This window comes from Aquarana catesbeiana, linkage group LG11 (assembly GCF_042186555.1).
Source record: "Aquarana catesbeiana isolate 2022-GZ linkage group LG11, ASM4218655v1, whole genome shotgun sequence".
Lineage (NCBI taxonomy): Eukaryota > Metazoa > Chordata > Amphibia > Anura > Ranidae > Aquarana > Aquarana catesbeiana.
The window spans coordinates 3452408-3475866 of NC_133334.1; the positions used below are offsets into that span (position 1 = coordinate 3452408).

Below are 23459 nucleotides of genomic sequence, written 5' to 3' on the forward strand. Positions count from 1 at the left end.
AAGATATTTTATTAAGCAGTGTGTTTGTTTTCATAGCTAACCTTATATTATTGTGCTATCAACAGTAACATGTGATCAGAGTTTTAATAGACTAGTTAACTATAGGAATAGACAAGTTAATACATATATGGAATAAATAGAGGGAATCCATGACCACCCTCGGATAATATTTCATTTACCAACCCTACTTTTCAAGTCCAGGGCCTCCTCTACACCCCCCAGTCCAGGGCCTCCGGTGTACTCCTCCTAGTCCAGGGCCTTCTGTGCACCCCCCCACTCCAGCACCTCCACTGCACCCCCCCAGTCCAGGGCCTCCTCTGCACCCCCCCAATCCAGACCCTCCTCTGCACCCTCTCAGTCCAGAGCCTCCTCTGCACCCCCTCAGTCCAGAGCCTCCTCTGCATCCCCCCAGTCCAGAGCCTCCTCTGCACCCCCCAGTCCAGAGCCTCCTCTGCATCCCCCAAGTCCAGAGTCTCCTCTGCGCCCCCCCTCAGGTCAGGGCCTCTTCTGCACCCTCCAGCCCAGGGCCTCTTCTGCACCCCCCAGCCCAGGGCCTCTTCCGCACTCCGCAGCCCAAGGCCTCCTCTGCACCCCCTATCAGCCCAGGGTCTTCACTGCACTCCCCAGTCCAGGGCCTCCTCTTCCCCCCAGCCCAGGGCCTCCTCCACCCCCCCAGTCCAGGGCCTCCTCTGCACCCCACCATCCAGTCCAGGGCCTTCTTTGAAGCCTAACCTTCTCTGGGATGCCTCACGCAGAAAAGACATAGGCTGTTTGGGCACTGGGCAGGACTAGGATGAAGACCTGCCTGTCCATTACACTTGATCCGGCAGCAGTGACACCCTAAGAACAGCGGTTCTCAGTGCAGGTGGGGGCAGAACCCCTGGTGGTGCCCCCCTAGATGCGTCACCCGGGGCGGGCCTGCTTGCGAGCTCCATCATTCCTCCATTATGTCTGACCAGCTAAAGTCAGTGGAGATGCTGGGAAGCTGGATCTAGATGAAGAGAACCTGTCTGATGCTGGATGAAAGATTCTATACACAGAGGAAGTCCAACTATTCAAAGGAGCTGCCAGCAGATGTGGAGGGAAATGGACAATACAAACCTGGAAACCATCCGAGACTAAACCCCTGATCTGTCCTGATATAAAGATAATAACATTCTGTGCACACTATGAACCCAAGCAAGGGATTCTATGACAACAGGAAAAAGGATAGGAAAGTCATCCACAGAAAAGTATTCATGCTACTTTCTGCACCAAAAAAATGAGAGCAGAATCTGATTGGTTGTTAGAGGTCACATTGACTTTTTCATTTTTATAGTGTAGCACCCCCTTACTCCTGGGCTGTTGAGGTCGGAATCCTTTGCTTATTGTGAGATAAAAAGGAAATTATTGGCCAGTCACAAGAACATTTAAAGGAATTATTAGGCTCAATAAATCCAGTAGAGAGGGATAGGATGCCAAAATACCCCATGTGATGGGACTGCGCCATGTCATGGTGTAGTAGGCTCTGGTGTCACCCAGGGTTCTCATGCAGGTTTTGCATTTTTCTCCAAAATTGGTAAATTCTGGTATGAGGTTTTGGAGCCTGGAAGCTTTGCAGAGGACTGGGTGGGATGAAGCTTCCAACCCTGGGTCCATGTTTAATGGTCTCCAGTACCTGCTGATTGTGAATGTGTGCACAAACCTTATAGTATCGGAGCTGAATAGAGTTGAGGACTCCACCTGGGAGATAGGAGGCTTTGTCCATGGGACAATGTGGGTCAGTACAGCTGGGAGAAGATAGTCGTTGCCAGTGTGAGTATTGTCTGGAGGATCAGACAAGGGCCTGAATTGGGAGTGTGGAGCAATGGTGCTGCAAGACAAAGTCACGAGGCTGAAGTAAAGAATATGTGTTTTGTGGCCTTGAAAGTGGAATGTTAAAAAAAATCACTGCAATCAAAAGCCTGATGTAAGGAATATTTTCTTTTAAAATGGGTGGAAAACTTCTTAAATGAATGTTGGTGTGTGGACTATGTCCTTAAAGTGATTGTAAAGGTTCAGATTTTGTTTTTTAATTTCTAACATGTCATATTTACCTGCTTTCGTACAGAGAAGCCTCGATCCTCCTCTTCTTGGGTTTCCCGCCGGCAGTCTGGGCCCCTCCTCCTTGCCGAGTGCCCCCAGAGCAAGCAGCTTGCTCTGGGGGCACTTGTGCGTGCTCGCTCTCGAGCCACATCTGTGTGTCTGCGACACACAGAGCGTGGCTCAGCCCTGCTCCCACTTCCTCCTCACTGGCTGTGATTGACAGCAGCAGGAGCCAATGGAGGCAGAGACCTGGGAGAGCTTCTGCTCTTGTGCACATTGCTGGATCAGGATCAGGCTCAGGTAAGTATTGGGGGGGGGCTGAGGAGGGAGCTGCACACTGAAAGTTTTTTACCTTCATGCATAGAATACATGAAGGTAAAAAACCTTCAGGCTTTAGAACCACTTTAAAGAACTACCTGGAGCTAATCTTTCCCCACCCAAAAATACATCTCCAGACTTCTCTTCTAATAAAGTATATAGCTGGTCCTTTGAGAGCACCGGAAGCAATGTATACCCCCCTCTCCGGGACAATCCTCAGCACAGAGCTCTCCTCCTAATATGCTTTTTGAAGGTAGCCATCTTTCTGCTCTGCTCCTCTTGATGTACCCTCTAGCAGGACAACCAATATCCTTTAGGCCCCAAAACACGGGCCAACTTCCAGGAGGCAGATCTGGATTTTTCTAGTGCTTGATACTTTTGTTTAACCCTTTATTTACTGGTCATTTTTAATACAGTGCACGGTTCTCGAAAACCCCTGTATGGGAAAGGACGTTTATGTCTTAACCCCAAAGTTTGGCGTTGTTTCATAGTGTTAGAGGAGCACACTGGGTTATTTAAGGGTGAGTCAATGATTAAGTGACCAGAAAACTATTTGGATAGAGTTGAATTGCACATTTTTTCAGGGAGAAATGTTTTTTCCCTGTTTTAAGCATAGCTCAGAGTTCCTTATTTTTACCAGTTGGTTTGGGCAAATCTGGATCCTGGACTCACGTCCTCTCCAGGCAAATCCTGGGGGATTCCAGTACGTCACCCCAAATATTTATTTCTTCCCCAGACTACTGGCAGCAAACACTCTAGAGGAAAATAAATATTCATAATTCAAAACACTGATTCTTCTTGGTCTATCTGCTGGGGAACACCAACAGGAAACAACACCCTGAACTTGACAGGAAACTCAACCCAACGAACACAGAAACAATCAAACTGACTACAGCCGAGCGTCAACACTAAATCTAGACTAGAGACACCCAACTTACGGCAGGATCCTTACAACAGAAAATAATTTGCTTACCATGTTTTACAAGTAACTTCCCGTCAAACACTTTAGTAGAAGTGCTGCAATAATTATATCCAGTTCTTGTCATGAAGGGCTGTACAGGCTGATACAGGAAACTTTCCCCAGGGTTTCCCCCCTCCACCTATCTCCCATTTTTAGCAGAAATTCAGGAAATAACACCCTGTGTACATATAGCCAGGACACGCCCCCGCCCCCACCATTATACATTCTCACCAATAAGAACACATGATTCTCACTTCATAAAGCTAACACCATAATAAGGATGGTTATTTAAAAAACAGTGACAGTTATTTTCAGTTGATTCCGATGAGATATAAAAATGACAGTCACATGGCTAAAATAAAATTCCTTATTCTTGTGTTACAACTTTGTGAACCTATAGTATGTGATATATCAGTGTCCTTTATCTCTGATATCAGATGTATTATAATATAAAGTTCTGAGCTTTGCAAGATTCAAACAGTATAACTTTCATTATCATCCTTATGAATTTTATAAGTTTATGTTTCCAGATTCCCTTCCAGTTACTTACCTGGGAGCCTCAGGTGTGTTTTCTTCTCAATAGGATTTTTCATGCCCTTACGTCTCACCCTGCAGATATAGCCTTTCCCATAATCCCGAGCTGTAGGTGTTAAAGTCAAATAACAGGACAGAACGTCTCCGCTGCCTCGGGTCACTCTCTGCTGTCCTTTCTCCAGATCTCTTTCACTCTCTAACCAGGTGACCTCAGGGGTGTCTCTGGGATCACAACCAATCACATCACAGCGCAGAGTTACAGGACTTCCATAGTCCGGTATATCAGGATCACTGGAGATCTCACTGACCACAAGGAGCCCTACAGAGGAAAAACATGAAATCGTCACATCAGTCTCTGTACCAAAGGAGCTTACACTCTAATGTCCCCTCCCCCACAGTCACACACTATTACTATAACATATACATTTATATGGCTCTGACATATACCGCAGTGCTGTACAGAGATCACTGAGCCAATCACATCAGTCTCTGTACAGAGGAGCTTACACTCTAATGTCCCCTCCCCCCACAGTCACATCAGTGTCTGTACAGAGGAGCTTACACTCTAATGTCCCCTCCCCCCACAGTCACATCAGTGTCTGTACAGAGGAGCTTACACTCTAATGTCCCCTCCCCCCACAGTCACATCAGTGTCTGTACAGAGGAGCTTACACTCTAATGTCCCCTCCCACACAGTCACTATTATTATACATTTACACGAAGTTTGTGGTCGTTATCACTCCATGTTAGTACAATGCTGCACCTCCTTCCATACCTCCAGACTAACATTGGTTGCTGGTTATTACCAGGTCCTGGGCATATACCACTTACTGCAACCAGCTCTGGTGCCTCTTCCAAATTAAAGAGACTTAAAGCTGTACTGACCGGTGTTATACTTCCACCCATCTGCCCTCCTCTTATCCCAGCTATTCACCTCTTGGCGGCTCTGCCACTATTCCTCCTCCAATCTTATTATAAGACCAATGACTACATTTCCAACCACCACTGCACACATTTCCTAAGCCCAGACTCACCACCTGAAGCCCCACCAATGTTATCATGGCACCATGTAAAGGCTGATTGTATGAAATGATTATATAATGTGGAAGTCTCCATGTCTGTAGCTGTATTATTGTACATCCTCATCCAGCCTACCCTCATCATGGTACATTGGGGGGAATTATTCATAGGTTGGTATATCTCAGCACTATGAGCATTGTGTAGTAATGGTGATGGAAAACTCTCTCTGTACATCCATCCATACGCGGTCTCTTGTACTATTGTACCGTCCGTGTGTTCATATTCTGGTTTTATTACAGCCTCACCTTCACAGGACATCGCTGTCTATACAGTGAGGGAAAAGTATTCATATCCCTTGAAATGTTACACATTTTGTCATGTTGCAACCAATAACGTACATTTATTTTATTGGGATTTTATGTGACCAACAGTGGCACATAATTGTGAAGGGGAAGGAATAAAATAAATGATACAAATAATGTGAAAAGTGTGGGGGGCATTTGTATTCAGCCCCCTTTACTCTGACACCCCTAACTAAAATCTAGTGGAACCAATTACCTTCAGAACTCACCTAATTAGTAAATAGAGTCCACCTGTGTGTCATTCAATCTCAGTATAAATACAGCTGTTCTGTGAAGCCCTCAGAGGTTTGTTTGAGAACCTTAATGAACAAACGGCATCACGAAGGCCAAGGAACACACCAGACAGGTCAGGGATGAAGTTGTGGAGAAGTATAAAGGAGGGTTAGGTTATAAAAAACTCTCCCAAGCTTTGAACATCTCACGGAGCTCTGTTCAATCCATCATCGGAAAATTGAAAGAGTATGGCACAACTGCAAACCTACCAAGACATGGCCGTCCACCTAAACTGACCGGCCGGGCAAGGAGAGCATTCATCAGAGAAGAGCCAAGAGGTCCATGGTAACTCTGGAGGAGCTGCAGAGATCCACAGCTCAGGTGGGAGAATCTGTCCACAGGACAACTATTAGTCGTGTTCTCCACAAATCTGCCCTTTATGGAAGAGTGACAAGAAGAAAGACATTGCTGAAAGAAAGTCATAAGAAGTCCCATTTGCAGGTTGTAGAAGCCATGTGGGGGACACAGCAAACATGGGGAAGAAGGTGCTCTGGTCAGATGAGACCAAAATTGAACTTTTTAGCCTAAAAGCAAAATGCTATGGAGCGTGGCTTGGAACAGCATACTATAGGACGCGGGTGAGCAGAACTCTGTCGGCACAGACTCCTTTACCCGATATCCTGGGACTTTACAAACAGCAAATCATTCAATAATCGTGTCTGTTGACCCTGAGACTCACCTGAGCATGTCGCCACCTAAGAAAAACATAGAGGTTGGGGCTAAATTAGACAAATACTGCCGACAGTTTTGGCAATATCATCCTGCCAAACGAACCTCAATGCTAGAATCAAGAAGGTAAAATTTGATATCTCCCTGGTGAGGCAGGATCTGCAGAAGCTCCATGAATGGGTCACTGACACAGAGACCCGTCTGAGCACCATGGAGGATTACCTCCCCCCACTCAAGGATGCCTCTGATTGTCTACAGCTCCAAGTAAGTCAAATACTTCAGAAGCAAGACGATATGGTGAATAGAATTAGTCGTAGTAACTTAAGATTTATTGGCTTGCTTGAAGGTGCAGAGCACACAGATCCTTCCACATTACTCGAGCAACTACTTTGCAAAACATATTGGAAAGAAGCCTTCTCTCCTACTTTTGTTGTGGAAAGAGCACACCTCATGTCTGGGAGACCACAGCTGCAGGGTGCACCACCTCGCAGGTTTATTGCTAAGCTGTTAAACTACAGAGATAGGGATATGGTCTTACGGCTTGCAAGACAGAAGGGCAATATCCCATTCGGGAATGTCAAAATTGCTATCTTCCCGACTTTTCGGCAGAGGTTAAGCACAGATGCAAAGGGTTTACAGAAGCTAAATGACGCCTCCGAATTAAGCATATTAAATATGCAATGCTTTTCCCAGCCCGTTTGGTGTGGAGGGAGGGAGAAGATTGTGTGCATTTTTTTGAAGATCCAGAAGCTGTAATCACCTAGCTCGAATACCAAGAGGCGAAAAGATAAGTAACTCTACGACAGTGATATGCAATTAGCGGACCTCCAGCTGTTGCAGAACTACAAGTCCCATGAGGCATAGCAAGACTCTGACAGCCACAAGCATGACACCCAGAGGCAGAGGCATGATGGGACTTGTAGTTTTGCAACAGCTGGAGGGTTCTTCTTTCTCCTGGATCCCACTTGGGAATTCTTGCTTAATGTTTCCTGCCCTGTTCTGGCTTGCTAGTCATTCTTTATTCATCCTATTACTCTTTGACTTCACTATGTGGATGGGTGATTTCCGGCCTTCCCTGAATGGCCTGTAGAAGCTTGTTGCTATTTCTACTTCACGTGATGGGGGTGGGGGAGTGCGAGGTACCATGTGGCCACAAGGGGAAATCTAGCAATGCCTAGAAAATTAGCTCTATTGGGACCAATACTAAAGACTGTCAACGCACTGTAACTTACAACAAATTTTTTGTTAGACGATCTCCTTAACCCTGATACATCCACAATATAACACGGTCTGTTTAAACCTTGTGCTGTATAACTTTTCATCGAGTTTATCCAATGTTTTCAACCACTTCCGGCAGAACATGCCTTGCCTTTTAAGCGCCCACTTCTATGTGTGGGCGCAGTTCTGTGACCTGTTTTGTAACTCAGCGAAGTTTCGCCCCCCACATCAACAACAACTTGTGTTGAAATATGGTACCTGGGATTTTGTTACCAAATGTTTTTCAAACAGCTGCCTATTTTTGGCTACATGTACCATTTCATATTTTTTATTCAATCTGTCATGAGGACCACGTACCTGATGTGAGACCAAAGTAGTGGGGAGGCCTTTCTTGCACCTCGGGTCCTTAAAGCCTCTGGAGATGGAGACAGAGGCTTGGTGGGGACACCGAGTGGCAGGGGTGTCAAGGGTGCAGAGCACCATGCAAGCCCTAGTCCAGGATCCAAGCCGAGGTCAAGTCCAGTTGGGCAACGAAGCATAAAAGGGTTAATCAGAACAAGAATGGTCGAGATCCAAGCCGGGGTCAGTTCCAATCTGGCAGCCGAGTACAAAAGGGGCAAAGAAGTAGAATGGTTAAGGTACAAATCCGAGGTCAAAGGCAAGCAGCAATCAAGGTTTCCAGGTCACAACAGGTTCAGACAGATCACACAATAGCACAGGAAAAAGGGGGTACTGAAGATAATCCAGCAATTTGGCAGTGTCTGGGCTGGGCTTATATAGGGAAGTTTGAGGTCACTTCCTGTGCGCCTCCTGGGCATTTTCCCGCCTTTTTCCATCAAGTCTTCTGCGCAGGTGCGGGTTGGCGCCCTGAGGTGTCTTTGGCGCATGCTCAGTTGGCACAGATTTCCTCTTGCGCCAACGTGCCATTGATGCATGCGTAGTAAGCCCTGTACTCTTACAGAGCCCTCAGGCTGCCCGTCCGGGATAAAGCTCGCTGAAAGAACTGCCAAAGAAGATCTGGAGCGTGGATATGCGACTTGGGTTCCCAGGAATTCTCTTCAGGGCTGTAACCCCTGCACTGTGCCAGAAATTGGCATCCGTGGCCCCTTCTACAGCAGTCCAGGATGGCCTCCACCTCGTACTCCTCAATCCCTTTAATCATAGAGGGAGGCGGAGGACAGGCCCCACATTCCGCAAAGGGGTTCGGGGCCACGGGCTTCAGGAGTGATGCATGGAAGACAGGGTGGACCTGGTAAGTTGAGGGCAGTTTGAGTTTGTAGACAACAGGCTTGAATCTGGACAGGACAGGGAAGGGCCCAATGAACTTAGGGCCCAATTTCTTGGAGGGACAGGCCAACTTTAAATGCCTGGTAGACAGCCAAACCTTGTCTCCCGGTTGAAGATCCAGGTCCCCCCACCGCCTTCGTTCATAGATGGTCTTGTATTTCAGCTGTGCTTTGGCTATGGTATCCTTTAGGAGCTCTAAGTTGTGTAGAAACTCCACTCTGTTCCAGACAGCCGGGACCGAAGCGGGTAGAATAGGAAAAAAAGAAGGGTGGTATCCCAGGTTGGCGTAGAACAGTGATTGCTTAGTGGTAGAATGTATTGCGTTGTTGTACGCGAATTCTGCGCAAGGAAGTAGGGACGTCCAATTGTCTTGGACAAAGGTGGAGAAGCAACAAATGTACTGTTCAAGAGTTTGGTTCGTGCGTTCCGTTTGTCCATTGGTCTGAGGGTGGTAGGCCGAAGAGTAGTGGTTCTCGATGTCTAAAGCAAGACAGAGCTCCTTCCAGAATTTAGAGGTGAATTGGACCCCACGATCCGATACAATATTGCTGGGGACCTCACGGAGGCGTATGATCTTGATAAAAGCCTGAGCTGTTTCTGGGGCGGAAGGAGTGCCAATCATAGGAATAAAATGAGCCATTTTTGTAAGGCGGTCCACAACAAATATGGATGTAAACCCATCAGAGGGTGGTAGCTCCACTATGTAATTCATACTGATGTGTTCCCAGGGTCTGGAGGGAACAGGCAGGGGGCGTAGGAGACCCCATGATTTATTCTTTTCTGTTTTGTTGCGATTGCATACCGGGCAGGAATTGACGTAAGCGTGGCAGTCTGCCTTGAGGGTAGGCCACCAAAAGGTTCGCTAAAGCAGATCGGTGGTTTTGGTCACCCGCTAACTTGTTGTCATGGCAGAGTTTGAGCACAGAAACTCTCAGTTGAAGGGGCACAAACACAGCATAGTCGTAGAAGAAAAGTCTGTCCTTTTCTTGCAGATGTTCTCCTAAAGGGCAGTTGGTCTAGAGAGGAGGCCAGTTTTATCCTGGACAAGAGGTCATCCGTAAGTAGGAAGAAATTATAGGTAGGGAGTATCGCGTTCGTTGTTGGCGAGTTATCTGATGTGGGATACATGCGGAATAGAGCATCAGGTTTACAATTTTTGGATCCCGGACGGTACGTGATATGCATTTGAAATCAGGTGAAGAAGAGAGCCCATCTGGCTTGTCTAGGTCTGAGATGTTTAGCTGTACGGAGGTATTCCAAATTCCTCTGATCAGTGTAGACAAGTATAGGGTGCGAGGTTCCTTCCAATAGATATCGCCATTCTTACAGGGCCAGTTTAATAGCAAGGAGTTCCCGGTCCCCTACATCATAGTTCCTTTCAGCTGGGGACAACTTCCTGGAAAAGAAGGCAACAGGATGCAAGATGGTTGTGGTTTTGTGGCGCTGAGAAAGGACTGCACCAACTGCAATCTCTGAAGCATCGACCTCCAAAACGTAAGGCGGGGCTGGGTCGTGATGACGAAGGACCGGGGCAGAGTTGAATTTCTTCTTGAGTTTGTCAAAAGTTGTTTGTGCTGAGGGGGGACCACAGAAAAAGGCAATTTTGCTTGGCAAGTTGTGTGATAGGTGAAATTATTGACGAGAAGCCTTTGATGAATCTTCTATAAAAATTGGCGAATCCCACGGACCTCTGGATGCTCTTACGGTCCAAAGGTACTGGCCATTCAAGAACTGCAGTTACCTTCTGGGGGTCCATGGAGATGCCAGAAGTCGAAATAATGAGGCCAAGGAATTGTATGGTATTTTTCTCAAACTCACATTTTTCAAGCTTGGCGTAGAGTTTATGGGCTCGGAGGCGAAAAAGGACTTTTCGAATGTGGATGTGATGTGCCTCGAGAGAAGGTGAAAAGACAAGGATGTCATCTAAGCACACTATCATAAAGAGGTCAAGAAAATCCCGAAAGATGTCGTTCACCAAGTGTTGGAAAGTTGCTGGGGCATTACACAGCCCAAATGGCATGACCAAATACTCAAAATGGCCAAACCTAGTACGAAAGGCCGTTTTCCATTCATCGCCCTCTCTTATCTCTTATGGGTATTGATTCTTGATTGTGATACTGTTTAATTCTCTGTAGTCGATACATGATCTTAAAGAATGGTCCTTGTTTTCCACAAAGAAGTGTCCAGCGCCAGCAGGAGAGGTAGAGGGCCGGATGAACCCTTTCCTAAGATTGTCATCAAAGTATTTTCGGAGGACTTCTAATTCAGGCTCAGAGAGTGGGAAGATCCTCCCAAATGGTATTGCAGAACCAGGAAGAAGCTCAATAGGGCAATCATACGGCCGGTGAGGCGGCAGGGATTCAGTCCCCTTCTTGTCCAAGATGTCCAGGAAGTCTCTGTAAACCCTGGGGGAGAAGAGTGTTGTCATCTGTGGAAAGGGGTTGAACCATCAAACGAACTCATTGTGGAAACAGTGGTGTAAGCAATAGGGTGAGCCGAAAGACACAACTTCAGTGGACCAATCAATCTGTGGCTGGTGCTGTCGAAGCCACGGTAACCCAATAACCGGAAAAAAGGGGGAAGAAATCACATCCAGCTGAAGATATTCCCGATGATCTGCTTCGGTGGTGGCCAATATGAGGGTGGTCTCATGGGTTATGGGACCAAGCTCTATTGTTATATAAATAAAGAGTGCTCCCATTATCAGCAAGTCTGTTGGTGGCGCTAAGGATGTGAGGATGGTGGTCATGTCTGTTTTACCCGGGAAACAGGGCTGTACTAAGATGCATTATACCAAGAACCTGAAAGGGCACTTTATTAGTGCAGGAGACATGGATTACACGTAGCGTAAAGTGGAATTTCCACATCAGGCTGAACTCGCATCTCACAGACATTGCATGTGATCAGCACCGCAGGTGTGGGTGCAAATCCCATGCGGTGTCTTAGATCACAGTAATCTGAACCTGGGCTCATACCCTACCTTCAGGAGGTAATAAGAGAACCCAACAAAACAAATGCAGGGAAGTAAAGGGTTAACCTCCTCTCCTGATAATAGAACCTTCACTGCACACTCAGGCTCAGCCTTATTTACTGCTGGGACAGTATAACTCCATAACTGGAGACAAGTTCAACAAACAGTGCAGTGATAGGTGAAGATAGCAGCGCTCAGGCAACCCATCCCAGAGGAAGATCGGTGTCTCTCCAGCAATAAATAAGGCTGAGCCTAGAGTGCAGTGAGCTCTGTTATCATGTGAGCGAGTGAAAGATTTACTTCCCTGCATTTGCTTGTTGCTACTGCTAAAGAAGAGAGGACGAGCTGCTCCAAGTTCACCCCTGCATCCATACAGAGAGGCGCTTCTCCCAGGGCATGTGTCCCACCATGCCTTGTACCAGCCCTGCATAGGGGCTTACCCATACACCACCGTGTGTCCAGCGCCCGGACACTCTTAAAGGGCATTTTTTTTTTTTTTTTTTTACAGCTTGGGGAGGCGGTGCCTGTGCGTCCCCTATGGATGGGCCACCACTGTGTATTTATCATCCATCTACTGACTTTATTACCATCATCTAAAAGGAGAATGAAGATCTCATTACCTTTCAGGTGTAGCAGATAATTTTTTGTAATTGTCTTTCCACCATGAGTGATATCCAGGCTGATGTGACCTCCGTGTTCTTCAGATGTCATAGTTAATTTCAGCTCTGTGGTTCCAGAGAACATTCTGGATTTTGGGTCTTCTTGAAATGTGTCTGTCCAATTCTCAGGCTCAAGTTTTTTTTTTTCCCGATACCACTGAATGGTGGGATTTTTAGGATACATATTACGGATTGCACAGGATAATGTCACCTTCTTCCCAAGCTCAGGCTGTGGGGGGTCACATTGTATGTCATCCACAGTGGGTGGAGAGCCTGCAATATAGAGGAAGGCCAGTGTTATACAACATGAAAAAAAAAAACGGGAAAAAAAAAAGAAAAAAAAAAAGGAGTACCACTAATAAATGAGACCCCCCTCTGTATAATATCGGAATATTGGAAGGACTGTTTGTGGTGGGAACTTCCTGTCAGTTACATCCAATCCCCTTGAAGTAGTAAGTGTCTCCATATTTTCACAAATACAGGAGTCTCAGAGGGGTTATTAGAAAAAAAACAAGCAGCGCTGGTCTGTACAACCCTCTGTGCTCCCTCTACAATATGTGCTAAAATAAGCAATATATATATATCTCCGATATATATAAAACAATCCAATATTATCGTGCAAAAATTGCGTAATTATAAAGTGATAAACAAGTGCAAATAAATAGAAAAAAAAGAGCCAAAAAATGATTGTCCAATCAGAAATCAATAAACAAGTCTGTGATCCAAAGAGGAAAATCCCAAAGAAACATTTGAATCTTGTGATATATAAATTTCTCAAAGGTGTTTTTCACCTTTATATATAGTTTCTTGGCAGCACAATTAGGACATCTTTTTACTTATGTATATGGAGGTCATGCATATCAGAGCGTAATGTTTTTAAAGCGATATTGATATCTTATGTCCTTTTGTATTAAATAAAAATCTTTTTTTTACATTTATTTATGAAAAGCCCCTGGGAGCATTTTTCTTGTTTCTATTTAACCACTTAAGGACTGGAAGGATTTGCCCCCTTAATGACCAGGCCATTTTCTGCGATACGGCACTGCGTCGCTTTAACTGACAAGTGCGCGGTTGTGCGATGTTGTACCCAAACGAAAATTCCTTTTTTGCCCACAAATAAGTTTGGTGGGATTTGATCACCTCTGCGGTTTTTATTTTTTGCGCTATAAACAAAAAAAGAGCGACAATTTTAAAGTAAAAAAAAAAACTATATTTTTTACTATAATAAATATCCAAAAAAAAAAAATCGCAATAATCGTATATTGATTAGTTTGCGCAAAAGTTATAGCGTCTACAAAATAGGGAATAGATTTATGGCATTTCTATTTATTTTTTTACTAGTAATGGCGGTGATCAGCGATTTTTTGTGGGACTGCGACATTGCGGCAGACAGATCTCACACCTAACTGACATTTTTTACACTTTTTTGTGAACCAGTGACATAACAGTGATCAGTGCTAAAAATATGCACTGTTATTGTACTAATGACACTGGCAGGGAAGGTGTTAACATCAGTGGCGATGAAGGGGTTAACTGTGTTCCCTGGGTGTGTTTACTAAGTGTATGGGGAATGGGCTGCCTGGGGAAACACACAGATCTGTCTTCCTGCATAGCAGAAAGACAGGATCTGTGTAATCTCCCCTGTGAGAACGCAGATCTGCCTTGTTTACACAGGCCGATCCCCGTTCTGTCACGGCAGGGAACGATCACTGATTGGCTCCCCCGCTGGTCAGTGGGCGTGCGCACAAAAAATCCCGTTCCCGCACCGACGTACAGCTACAGCGATTCGATGGAACGCGGCGATCTCCTGCAGTGTAATGACGGTGACTGGTTGGAATGCGGTTAAAGGTGTTTTTCCTGCCCCTGTGTGTATCACTCAGTGTGATCCTTCACCATTCACACTAAATTAACTCACCAGCTACTGAGCACATTGCTGATCCCTCTAAAGGTGAATGAATCCATGATAATGACTCCAGACTCGGTCCCTGGACCCTCATAGTGTCTGACACTAGAGCAACAACGCTTGTTCATGTCGTCTCCGACCGGTGATTCAATCCACAAGCACGATATTGGCATGTACCGTGACTTCAGCGTCTTCGCCCCGCCCTACGCATTTCATGTGACGTGCTAGTGTTGGGAAGACACTGTGGGGTTGATTTACTGACCTCCATATACATAACCAAAAAGATGTCCTAATTGTGCTGACAAATAATATATAAAAGGTGAAAAAACACCTTTGAGAAGTTTATATAGCACAAGATTGGAATGTTTCTTTGGGATTTTCTCCTTTGGATTACACAGAATTTTTATTGATTTCTGGTTGGACAATTATTTTTTGGCTCTTTTTTTCTATTATTCGCACTGCATTAGCACTTTATAATTATGCAATTTTTGCACGATAATATTGGATTTTTTTTATTATATATATATATATATATATATATATATATATATAAATATAAATAAAGCACATATTGTATATGACTCAAAATGATTACCGTATTTATCGGCGTAAAATCAGGGGAAAATCATGGGTGCGTGTCATACGCCGATCCCAGCCGATCTCCGCTGATTGTGAGCGGAGCAGCGAGGGCCGCCGATATACATACATAGCCGAGTGTACTCGGCTAGGTTAGGCTAGCTCCGCTCACAGTCACGCCCAGTCCCGCCCTATGATGGAAATAACACAGGGACTGGGCGTGACTGTGAGCGGAGCTAGCTCACAATCACGCCCAGTCCCGCCATTGGACCTGTGTTATGTCCATCATAGGGCGGGACTGCAGGGCGCCATATTTAAACTGCAGTGACACTGACAAGGCTGCATTGATGGGCATTTAAATGTAAGTTTCTTTTCCTTAAAACGTTTTTTCCTTAAAATTCCCTCCTAAACTTGGGGTGCGTGTTATACGTCGATAAATACGGTATTTACTAGTGCAATTATTGAGGGAGCACAGAGGGCCGCACAGACCAGCGCTGCTTGTTTTTTCTAGTAGTTTTTTTATTTGAAGTTTTATCAGGCAGAGTGGCAGCGGTCTGGTTTTTTTTTTCATATTTTACGATTGTGTTTTGATATCCAAATCCACAAATATTTTTGGTGGCTCTGTTTCTATCAAGTCTCAGAAGGTGAAATGACATTATATGGAGAGATTTGTCCCACTTACATAATTCTTCCAGTGTCCAGGTGACGGGTTTTGGATTCGATAGACTGACATGCTGAACCTGACATCGGAATTTCTTTCTCAAATCCGTCATTGTTGGGGTGTAACTGGAAGTGCTGGTCACATAATAGAGTCCTTCATTATCCAGGAGGGGGGCAGTGGTTTGTGATGATATTATGACGTCATCTTCCGTGTACCATGTGACTTGTATGTCTGACGGGTAAAATGAATGAATCCTACAGGAGAGATCCAACTTCTCACCGACACAAACAACTTCCTGAGTCTTCATTATGGGGTCCAATACCGGAACCGCTAAAATAACACAAAGAGAAGTCAGGCCGGAATAATAGTCATTGTTTTATATACATTTTACATGTAATAAGAATATTACCATGAAACAGACATATAATAAGAGCTGCCGGATAGATGAAGGAATTGTACTGCTCAGGGGCTCAGAATATGGACAATCCATGGAGAAGAGGATCTCCAATGTGCTGAGAGACCAAAGAGTGAGCAGAAGGTTTGGGCAGCTCAGAAATCACATATCTGATCTTATTATTTCACTTGGGGGCAAACCTGTCATATTCAGAGGAAAGAGTGCCCACCGTCATACCCTCCTCTCCTGTACATACTGCCCACTGTCATACCCTCCTCTCCTGTACATACCGCCCACCGTCATACCCTCCTCTCCTGTACATACTGCCCACTGTCATACCCTCCTCTCCTGTACATACTGCCCACTGTCATACCCTCCTCTCCTGTACATACTGCCCACTGTCATACCCTCCTCTCCTGTACATACCGCCCACCGTCATACCCTCCTCTCCTGTACATACTGCCCACCGTCATACCCTCCTCTCCTGTACATACTGCCCACTGTCATACCCTCCTCTCCTGTACATACCGCCCACTGTCATACCCTACTCTCCTTTACATACTGTCCACTGTCATACCCTCCTCTCCTGTACATACCGCCCTCTGTCATACCCTCCTCTCCTGTACATACTGTCCACTGTCATACCCTCCTCTCCTTTACATACCGCCCACTGTCATACCCTCCTCTCCTTTACATACCACCCACTGTCATACCCTCCTCTCCTGTACATACTGCCCACTGTCATATCCTCCACACTGCTCTCCTGTACATACCACCCACTGTCATACCCTCCACACTCCTCTCCTGTACATACTGCCCACTGTCATACCCTCCACACTCCTCTCCTGTACATGCCACCCACTGTCATATCCTCCACACTCCTCTCCTGTACATACCGCCCACTGTCATACCCTCCACACTCCTCTCCTGTACATACCACCCACTGTCATATCCTCCACACTCCTCTCCTGTACATAGTGCCCACTGTCATACCCTCCACACTCCTCTCCTGTACATACCGCCCACTGTCATATCCTCCACACTCCTCTCCTGTACATACTGCTCACTGTCATATCCTCCACACTCCTCTCCTGTACATAGTGCCCACTGTCATATCCTCCACACTCCTCTCCTGTACATACCTCCCACTGTCATATCCTCCACACTCCTCTCCTGTACATACTGCTCACTGTCATATCCTCCACACTCCTCTCCTGTACATAGTGCCCACTGTCATACCCTCCACACTCCTCTCCTGTACATACCGCTCACTGTCATATCCTCCACACTCCTCTCCTGTACATACCACCCACTGTCATATCCTCCACACTCCTCTCCTGTACATAGTGCCCACTGTCATATCCTCCACACTCCTCTCCTGTACATACTGCCCACTGTCATATCCTCCACACTCCTCTCCTGTACATACTGCCCACTGTCATATCCTCCACACTCCTCTCCTGTACATATCACCCACTGTCATATCCTCCACACTCCTCTCCTGTACATACCACCCACTGTCATATCCTCCACACTCCTCTCCTGTACATACCGCTCACTGTCACACCCTCCACACTCCTCTCCTGTACATACCGCCCACTGTCATATCCTCCACACTCCTCTCCTGTACATACCACCCACTGTCATACCCTCCACACTCCTCTCCTATACATAGTGCTCACTGTCATACCCTCCACACTCCTCTCCTGTACATACCGCCCACTGTCATACCCTCCACACTCCTCTCCTGTACATACTGCCCACTGTCATACCCTCCACACTCCTCTCCTGTACATACCACCCACTGTCATATCCTCCACACTCCTCTCCTGTACATACCGCCCACTGTCATATCCTCCACACTCCTCTCCTGTACATACCACCCACTGTCATATCCTCCACACTCCTCTCCTGTACATACCAATCACTGTCATATCCTCCACACTCCTCTCCTGTACATACCGCCCACTGTCATATCCTCCACACTCCTCTCCTGTACATACCGCCCACTGTCATACCCTCCACACTCCTCTCCTGTACATACCGCTCACTGTCATATCCTCCACACTCCTCTCCTGTACATACTGCCCACTGTCATACCCTCCACACTCCTCTCCTGTACATACCACTCACTGTCATACCCCCCACACTCCTCTCCTGTACATACCGCTCACTGTCATATCCTCCACACTCCTCTCCCGTACATACCGCCCACTGTCATATCCTCCACACTCCTCTCCTGTACATACCACCCACTGTCATATCCTCCACACTCCTCTCCTGTACATACTGCCCACTGTCATACCCTCCACACTCCTCTCCTGTACATACTGCCCACTGTCATATCCTCCACACTCCTCTCCTGTACATATCACCCACTGTCATATCCTCCACACTCCTCTCCTGTACATACCGCCCACTGTCATATCCTCCACACTCCTCTCCTGTACATACCGCCCACTGTCATACCCTCCACACTCCTCTCCTGTATATACCGCCCACTGTCATATCCTCCACACTCCTCTCCTGTACATACCGCCCACTGTCATACCCTCCACACTCCTCTCCTGTACATACCGCCCACTGTCATACCCTCCACACTCCTCTCCTGTATATACCGCCCACTGTCATATCCTCCACACTCCTCTCCTGTACATACCGCCCACTGTCATACCCTCCACACTCCTCTCCTGTATATACCGCCCACTGTCATATCCTCCACACTCCTCTCCTGTACATACTGCCCACTGTCATACCCTCCACACTCCTCTCCTGTACATACCGCCCACTGTCATATCCTCCACACTCCTCTCCTGTACATACCGCCCACTGTCATATCCTCCACACTCCTCTCCTGTACATACAGCACACTGTCATACCCTCCACACTCCTCTCCTGTACATATTGCCCACTGTCATACCCTCCACACTCCTCTCCTGTACATAACGCCCACCGTCATACCCTCCTCTCCTTTACACACCGCCCACTGTCATACCCTGCTCTCTTGTACATACCACCCACTGTCATACCCTCCACACTCCTCTCCTTTACATACCACCCACTGTCATACCCTCCACACTCCTCTCCTGTACATAGTGCTCACTGTCATATGCTGCCACTCTTTATAAATAGGTAGGGAATAGAAATCCCTGGACATGTTGCAGAGTCCTTCTGGGGGCCCATCAGAGACAGATTCCCAGTTTGTCCACAAAATGCTGATTCTCTTTTGGGAGGGGGGTTGACTGGGTAAGTCCCCTTTCACTCAAGATCACCCCAAAGGGAAATCATCATAATCTATGTGTATCACTCACCGGTCACATTCAGGATCTGCTCTTTGTCCTCCCGGTGATTTGTAGCGGGGTGGAAGGTTCTACAGATATATGTCACTCCATCATTTTCTCTTATAGTTGGTTTCATGATCAGAGCACTTATATAGCTGTAGGATTTATCATCATGCTCATTTTCTTGTACTTTATGGGAATATTTATCACTGTGAATGGTTTGGCTCTCAGAATTCCACGTTACCAGTTCAGTCACTCGGTGGTCCCTCTCCCTCCTCAGCCAGGTGATGGACAAAACTCGCGGTTTAAACCCATTTATTGGACAGGTCAGAGTCAGCTGCTCATCATGGATGACATGTTCCGGGCTCATGATGGACAATAACTTGGGAGGAACTAAATAAGAGAAATTAAAAATGTTATGTAGGAATTTATTTCATAAAGTTCTAAAGTAATAATGTACCATAGAGGTCCCAGGATCTGTAAACCCAATCACTATAATCTCATAAAAGCTTTAACATGTTTTGGTCAGTTCAAAAATAATTTTCCTGGTGATCCTGCCATGAAAAGCCTTGCTGAAACACTTCTTGTTATAGGGTGACAACTCTCTGACTCTATCTCCCAGCTCCTGCACTTGTCCCATGTTATACAGGCACCTGATGGAGACTACACGTGACCATTAGAACACACATTACACAGACACAATCCACTGTTGTCACCATCAGGAACCCCGAACTGGGAAATGACTTCACTGGAGAGCATGTAGACAGGAAGTGGCTCAAAGTGGCCGCAGTGATCCAGCATCTGCAGGGGGCTGAGGGATCCTGAATGAGACTACATCCATGATCTTAGGATGCTCTGGGGGTGTCTCTGTTTGCCCGGTGAATAGGCCCCTAACCTTGTGAAATTGTCAAGCTTCACTAAAGATCATTACCTCTCTCCCGTGATGCTTCCATCAATCTATTGAACATTAGTACACCTTGGGAACATTTTAAGTTTATGGAAGGATCCGCCTGGTTTCCATTTGTTCCCCCTATGGCCTACTAGTACTGGTGGGCCTGGCTCCCTCGATGCATGAACCTTAGTGACTCCTGTAACATTTGGGGGTTGTTTAGCTCAAGTTTAGCACCCGCTAGCGAGAACAGTCCACAGAGATGATTCCTTTTCAGGGCTTTTTGGCCCACTTTTTTTTTTTCCATTAAACAAAAGTTTTATTGGGTAAAAGTGTACATAGCATGGGTAAAGTGGTCACACGTGTACAGTTTCCATCTCAAAAAAGGTATGGCATATAATATGGTTACAATACGTATAAAAAGCATTATGAATTTGGTAGGCACGCATGTGGGAGTATGAGTCAATTGGTATAACATAGAAATAGTGAATATTTGCATATACTAGCTCATTAATGTCAAATGTTTTACATCCCTTATATACAGGTTTCAGATTCCTGTAGCCATCGATCCCAAATTCTATTATATTTGGCTGGGCAACCTCTATTAATGTATGGCAAGGACATGTTTACGTCCCTCTTCCAGTCTACCATATTGGGGGGTTCTGGTCTCATCCATTTTCTAGCAATGGTTTTCCTGGCTGAGAACAGGGTTTCTTGAAGGAATATTTTGGTGAATTTGTCGAGAACGTCAGGAAATGTCCCGAGAAGGCATTGTTTCGGGTCAAGTGCAAGGGGGGATCCCATGACATTGTGTAGGAAGGTCACTATTCACTATTCACTAGTCTCTATTTGTTTCCAAAATTCCTGTAGTTTGGGACAGGACCATATAAGGTGAAAGAATGTACCGGTTTCAAGGCTACACATTGGGCATGTAGTGGGCTGGTTCCTTTTGTACCTGGCGGCCCTAAGAGGGGTAAGGTATGCTCGGTGAAGTATCTAAATTTGGGATAATCTATCTGAAAGCTTGGGGGACACTGTCTTGCAGGTCTCTAATGCTTCCTCGCATTCCTCATCCTCCATTGGTCCCACATCTCCCTCCCATCGGGGTTTTAAAGCATAAGCCAGTTTTGCAGAGACAGGAGTAGAGAGCATGTTGTAGAAGCATGATATAAGGTTTTTGGGGTCTGTGCTCTTAATTATTGCTACAATAGGATTGGGAGTGGATTGTGGAAGGGATTGTGAAAATTGCGTCTGGGCCGCATGTCGGACCTGGAGGATGCGAAAAAACATTTGATTTTGAAGCGTATATTCCTCCTTAAGAACATCGAAGGTCTTAAAAGACCCATCAGCGATCAAGTGATGCAGATAGTATATGCCCCTTGAGGCCCAGAGTTCTGAGTTCTGGATACGGTTAAATTCGTGTAGGTGCTTGTTGTGCCAGAGTGGCGTGTAGTCATTGTGTGATGGTATTTCTAATTTGGCAGATGTTCCCATATCCCATATGCGTCTATAGTGATAGAGTAGGGACTGTCTGTGCTCCCTCGTCTCCATATTCCCTGTGCCCACTGAAATGGCGGTTATCTGGTCCCCAGTGTGTTGTGCCCAACGAGGGCATAAGAGGGCAAGGAAGCGTTCTTTGTCTGTCTTGTCAATATGGAAGAGTTGGGACAATTGTGCGGCTATATAGTAGTGGTTAAAGTCCGGAAGGGCTGTGCCGCCCATGTCGGTCAGGTTTTTAAGTGTCTGCCATGAAAGTTTGTGTCTATTATTCCCCCACACCAAGGGTTTAAGGAGAACTGCCAGAGAACATAAAGCACCTAGGGTAGTAGTACCATCTTTATCAAGTTGATACGACCCCATACCCCAAGGGGAAAGCAGGTCCAGGTCTGTATTTTAGACTTGATTAGGGAGAATAGTGGTTCGATATTCAGGGCAATGTAACCTGCTGGGATTCTGGGTATATGTATACCGAGGTATTTAATTACGTCAACCTGCTCGAGTGGCACATTGGTCTGGGATTCTGAGGGGGGGAAATTATCAATTGGTAGAATCTGAGACTTTCCCCATTTAATCTTCAGGCCGGAAAAAGTTCCATATTGTTCGATCATTTGGAGAGCGTTGTGCAAGGAAGGGCCAGAGTCGGTCAGATAGAGCAAAGTGTCATCAGCATAAAGGCTGATTTTTTCACAGGCCCGAGTGTTAGCCCTCTGATCTCTGGGTTTGCACAGATGGACATAGCAAGGGGCTCCGCAGCTAGTGCATATAGGAGTGGGGAAAGTGGGCAGCCCTGTCTCGTGCCTCTGCTGAGGTCAAACACTTGAGACGGCCACCCATTCACCACTACCTTAGCTGTTGGGTATTGGTACAGTTACAGTAGTTGAACCCATCTGATGTACTTGGCCCAAAACCATATCCCTTGAGGCATCTCCACTTCACTGAGTCAAATGCTTTGGCTGTGTCTAGTGCTACCACTACCCTTGTTCCAACATTGTCATGTATGGTCTGCAGATTAATAAATAGTTTCCTAAGATTAAAGGGGGTATTATGGCCTGGCATGAACCCTGTCTGGTCTGTGTGTATTAAGGAGAGTATTACTTGATTTAGTCTTATGGATAGTATTTTGGCGAGTAACGTCTACTTGTAATAAGGAAATGGGGCGGTATGACTCTGGGTATCCTGGATCTTTGCCTGGTTTGGGTATCAGGACTATTGTGGCCTCTCTTTGGTCCACTTTTATTAAAGAAAAACAAACAAAGTTCCAGAAACTAAAGTGGTTTTCCTTGCAGGGGGTTTTCACCATCAGCTTTAAATAAAAGGATATTCAGCCTCCTGGCTTACACATGCAGCATTGCAAACAAAAATACCGAGCCACCTGACTCTCTTCAGCAGCAGATGCATCACTGCTCAGGTTCCCACATGGAGCTCTCCTGCCTACTGTCAGCGACCTCAGACTCAGGTCTCTGGCTTTCACCGTGCAGCCTTTACTCCCTGGCTACTTCAGTGCACTCTCTGGGTTATCCCTTGCAAGCCTGGACTCCTCAGGAGGGTGGAGCCCAGAACCATGGTCCTGACTCTACTATCAGGCCCACACACACCTGAACAATCAGTGTGCCGGTGAGTCTCAAAACCTGGACCCAGGACTGGGGATTTCATCCCACCCGGTTCTCTAAGAAATCCCCGGGCTCCAGGTCCCAAAGCGGACTTTACTAAATAATGAGGAAATTGAAAAGCCAGTTTCCTCTCTGTAACGACACCCTGAGTATGAAAGGGGTTAAAGCCGTTTAGGACATTCTATTCCCGAACACAAAGGCAGCTACTGAACACTCCAATCAGCCGAACAAGAAATCCATACAAATAATTCTTCCCCCCAAATACGAGACGAGGCTCTGTACGGAGGGTCAAACAGGAATCAGACTCTC

At 46.2% G+C, this 23459-nt stretch overlaps 2 protein-coding genes across 2 annotated transcripts in view; both read right to left on the reverse strand.

The window, feature by feature from the left end:
• The window catches only part of NUCB2 (nucleobindin 2), a 202963-nt gene that overhangs the window by 62355 nt on the left and 117149 nt on the right, over positions 1 to 23459 (reverse strand). The gene's annotated exons all lie outside the window — the stretch shown is intronic.
• LOC141111809 (hemicentin-1-like) overlaps positions 1 to 23459 on the reverse strand; it is an 89168-nt gene that overhangs the window by 23410 nt on the left and 42299 nt on the right. Inside the window, exons 6-9 of the mRNA XM_073603952.1 lie at positions 19182 to 19544; positions 15498 to 15806; positions 12298 to 12609; positions 3894 to 4196 (exon numbers count right to left, since the gene is read on the reverse strand). Of these exons, the coding sequence (XP_073460053.1) occupies positions 3894 to 4196; positions 12298 to 12609; positions 15498 to 15806; positions 19182 to 19544 (1287 nt within the window). The remainder of the gene's footprint in view (positions 1 to 3893; positions 4197 to 12297; positions 12610 to 15497; positions 15807 to 19181; positions 19545 to 23459) is intronic.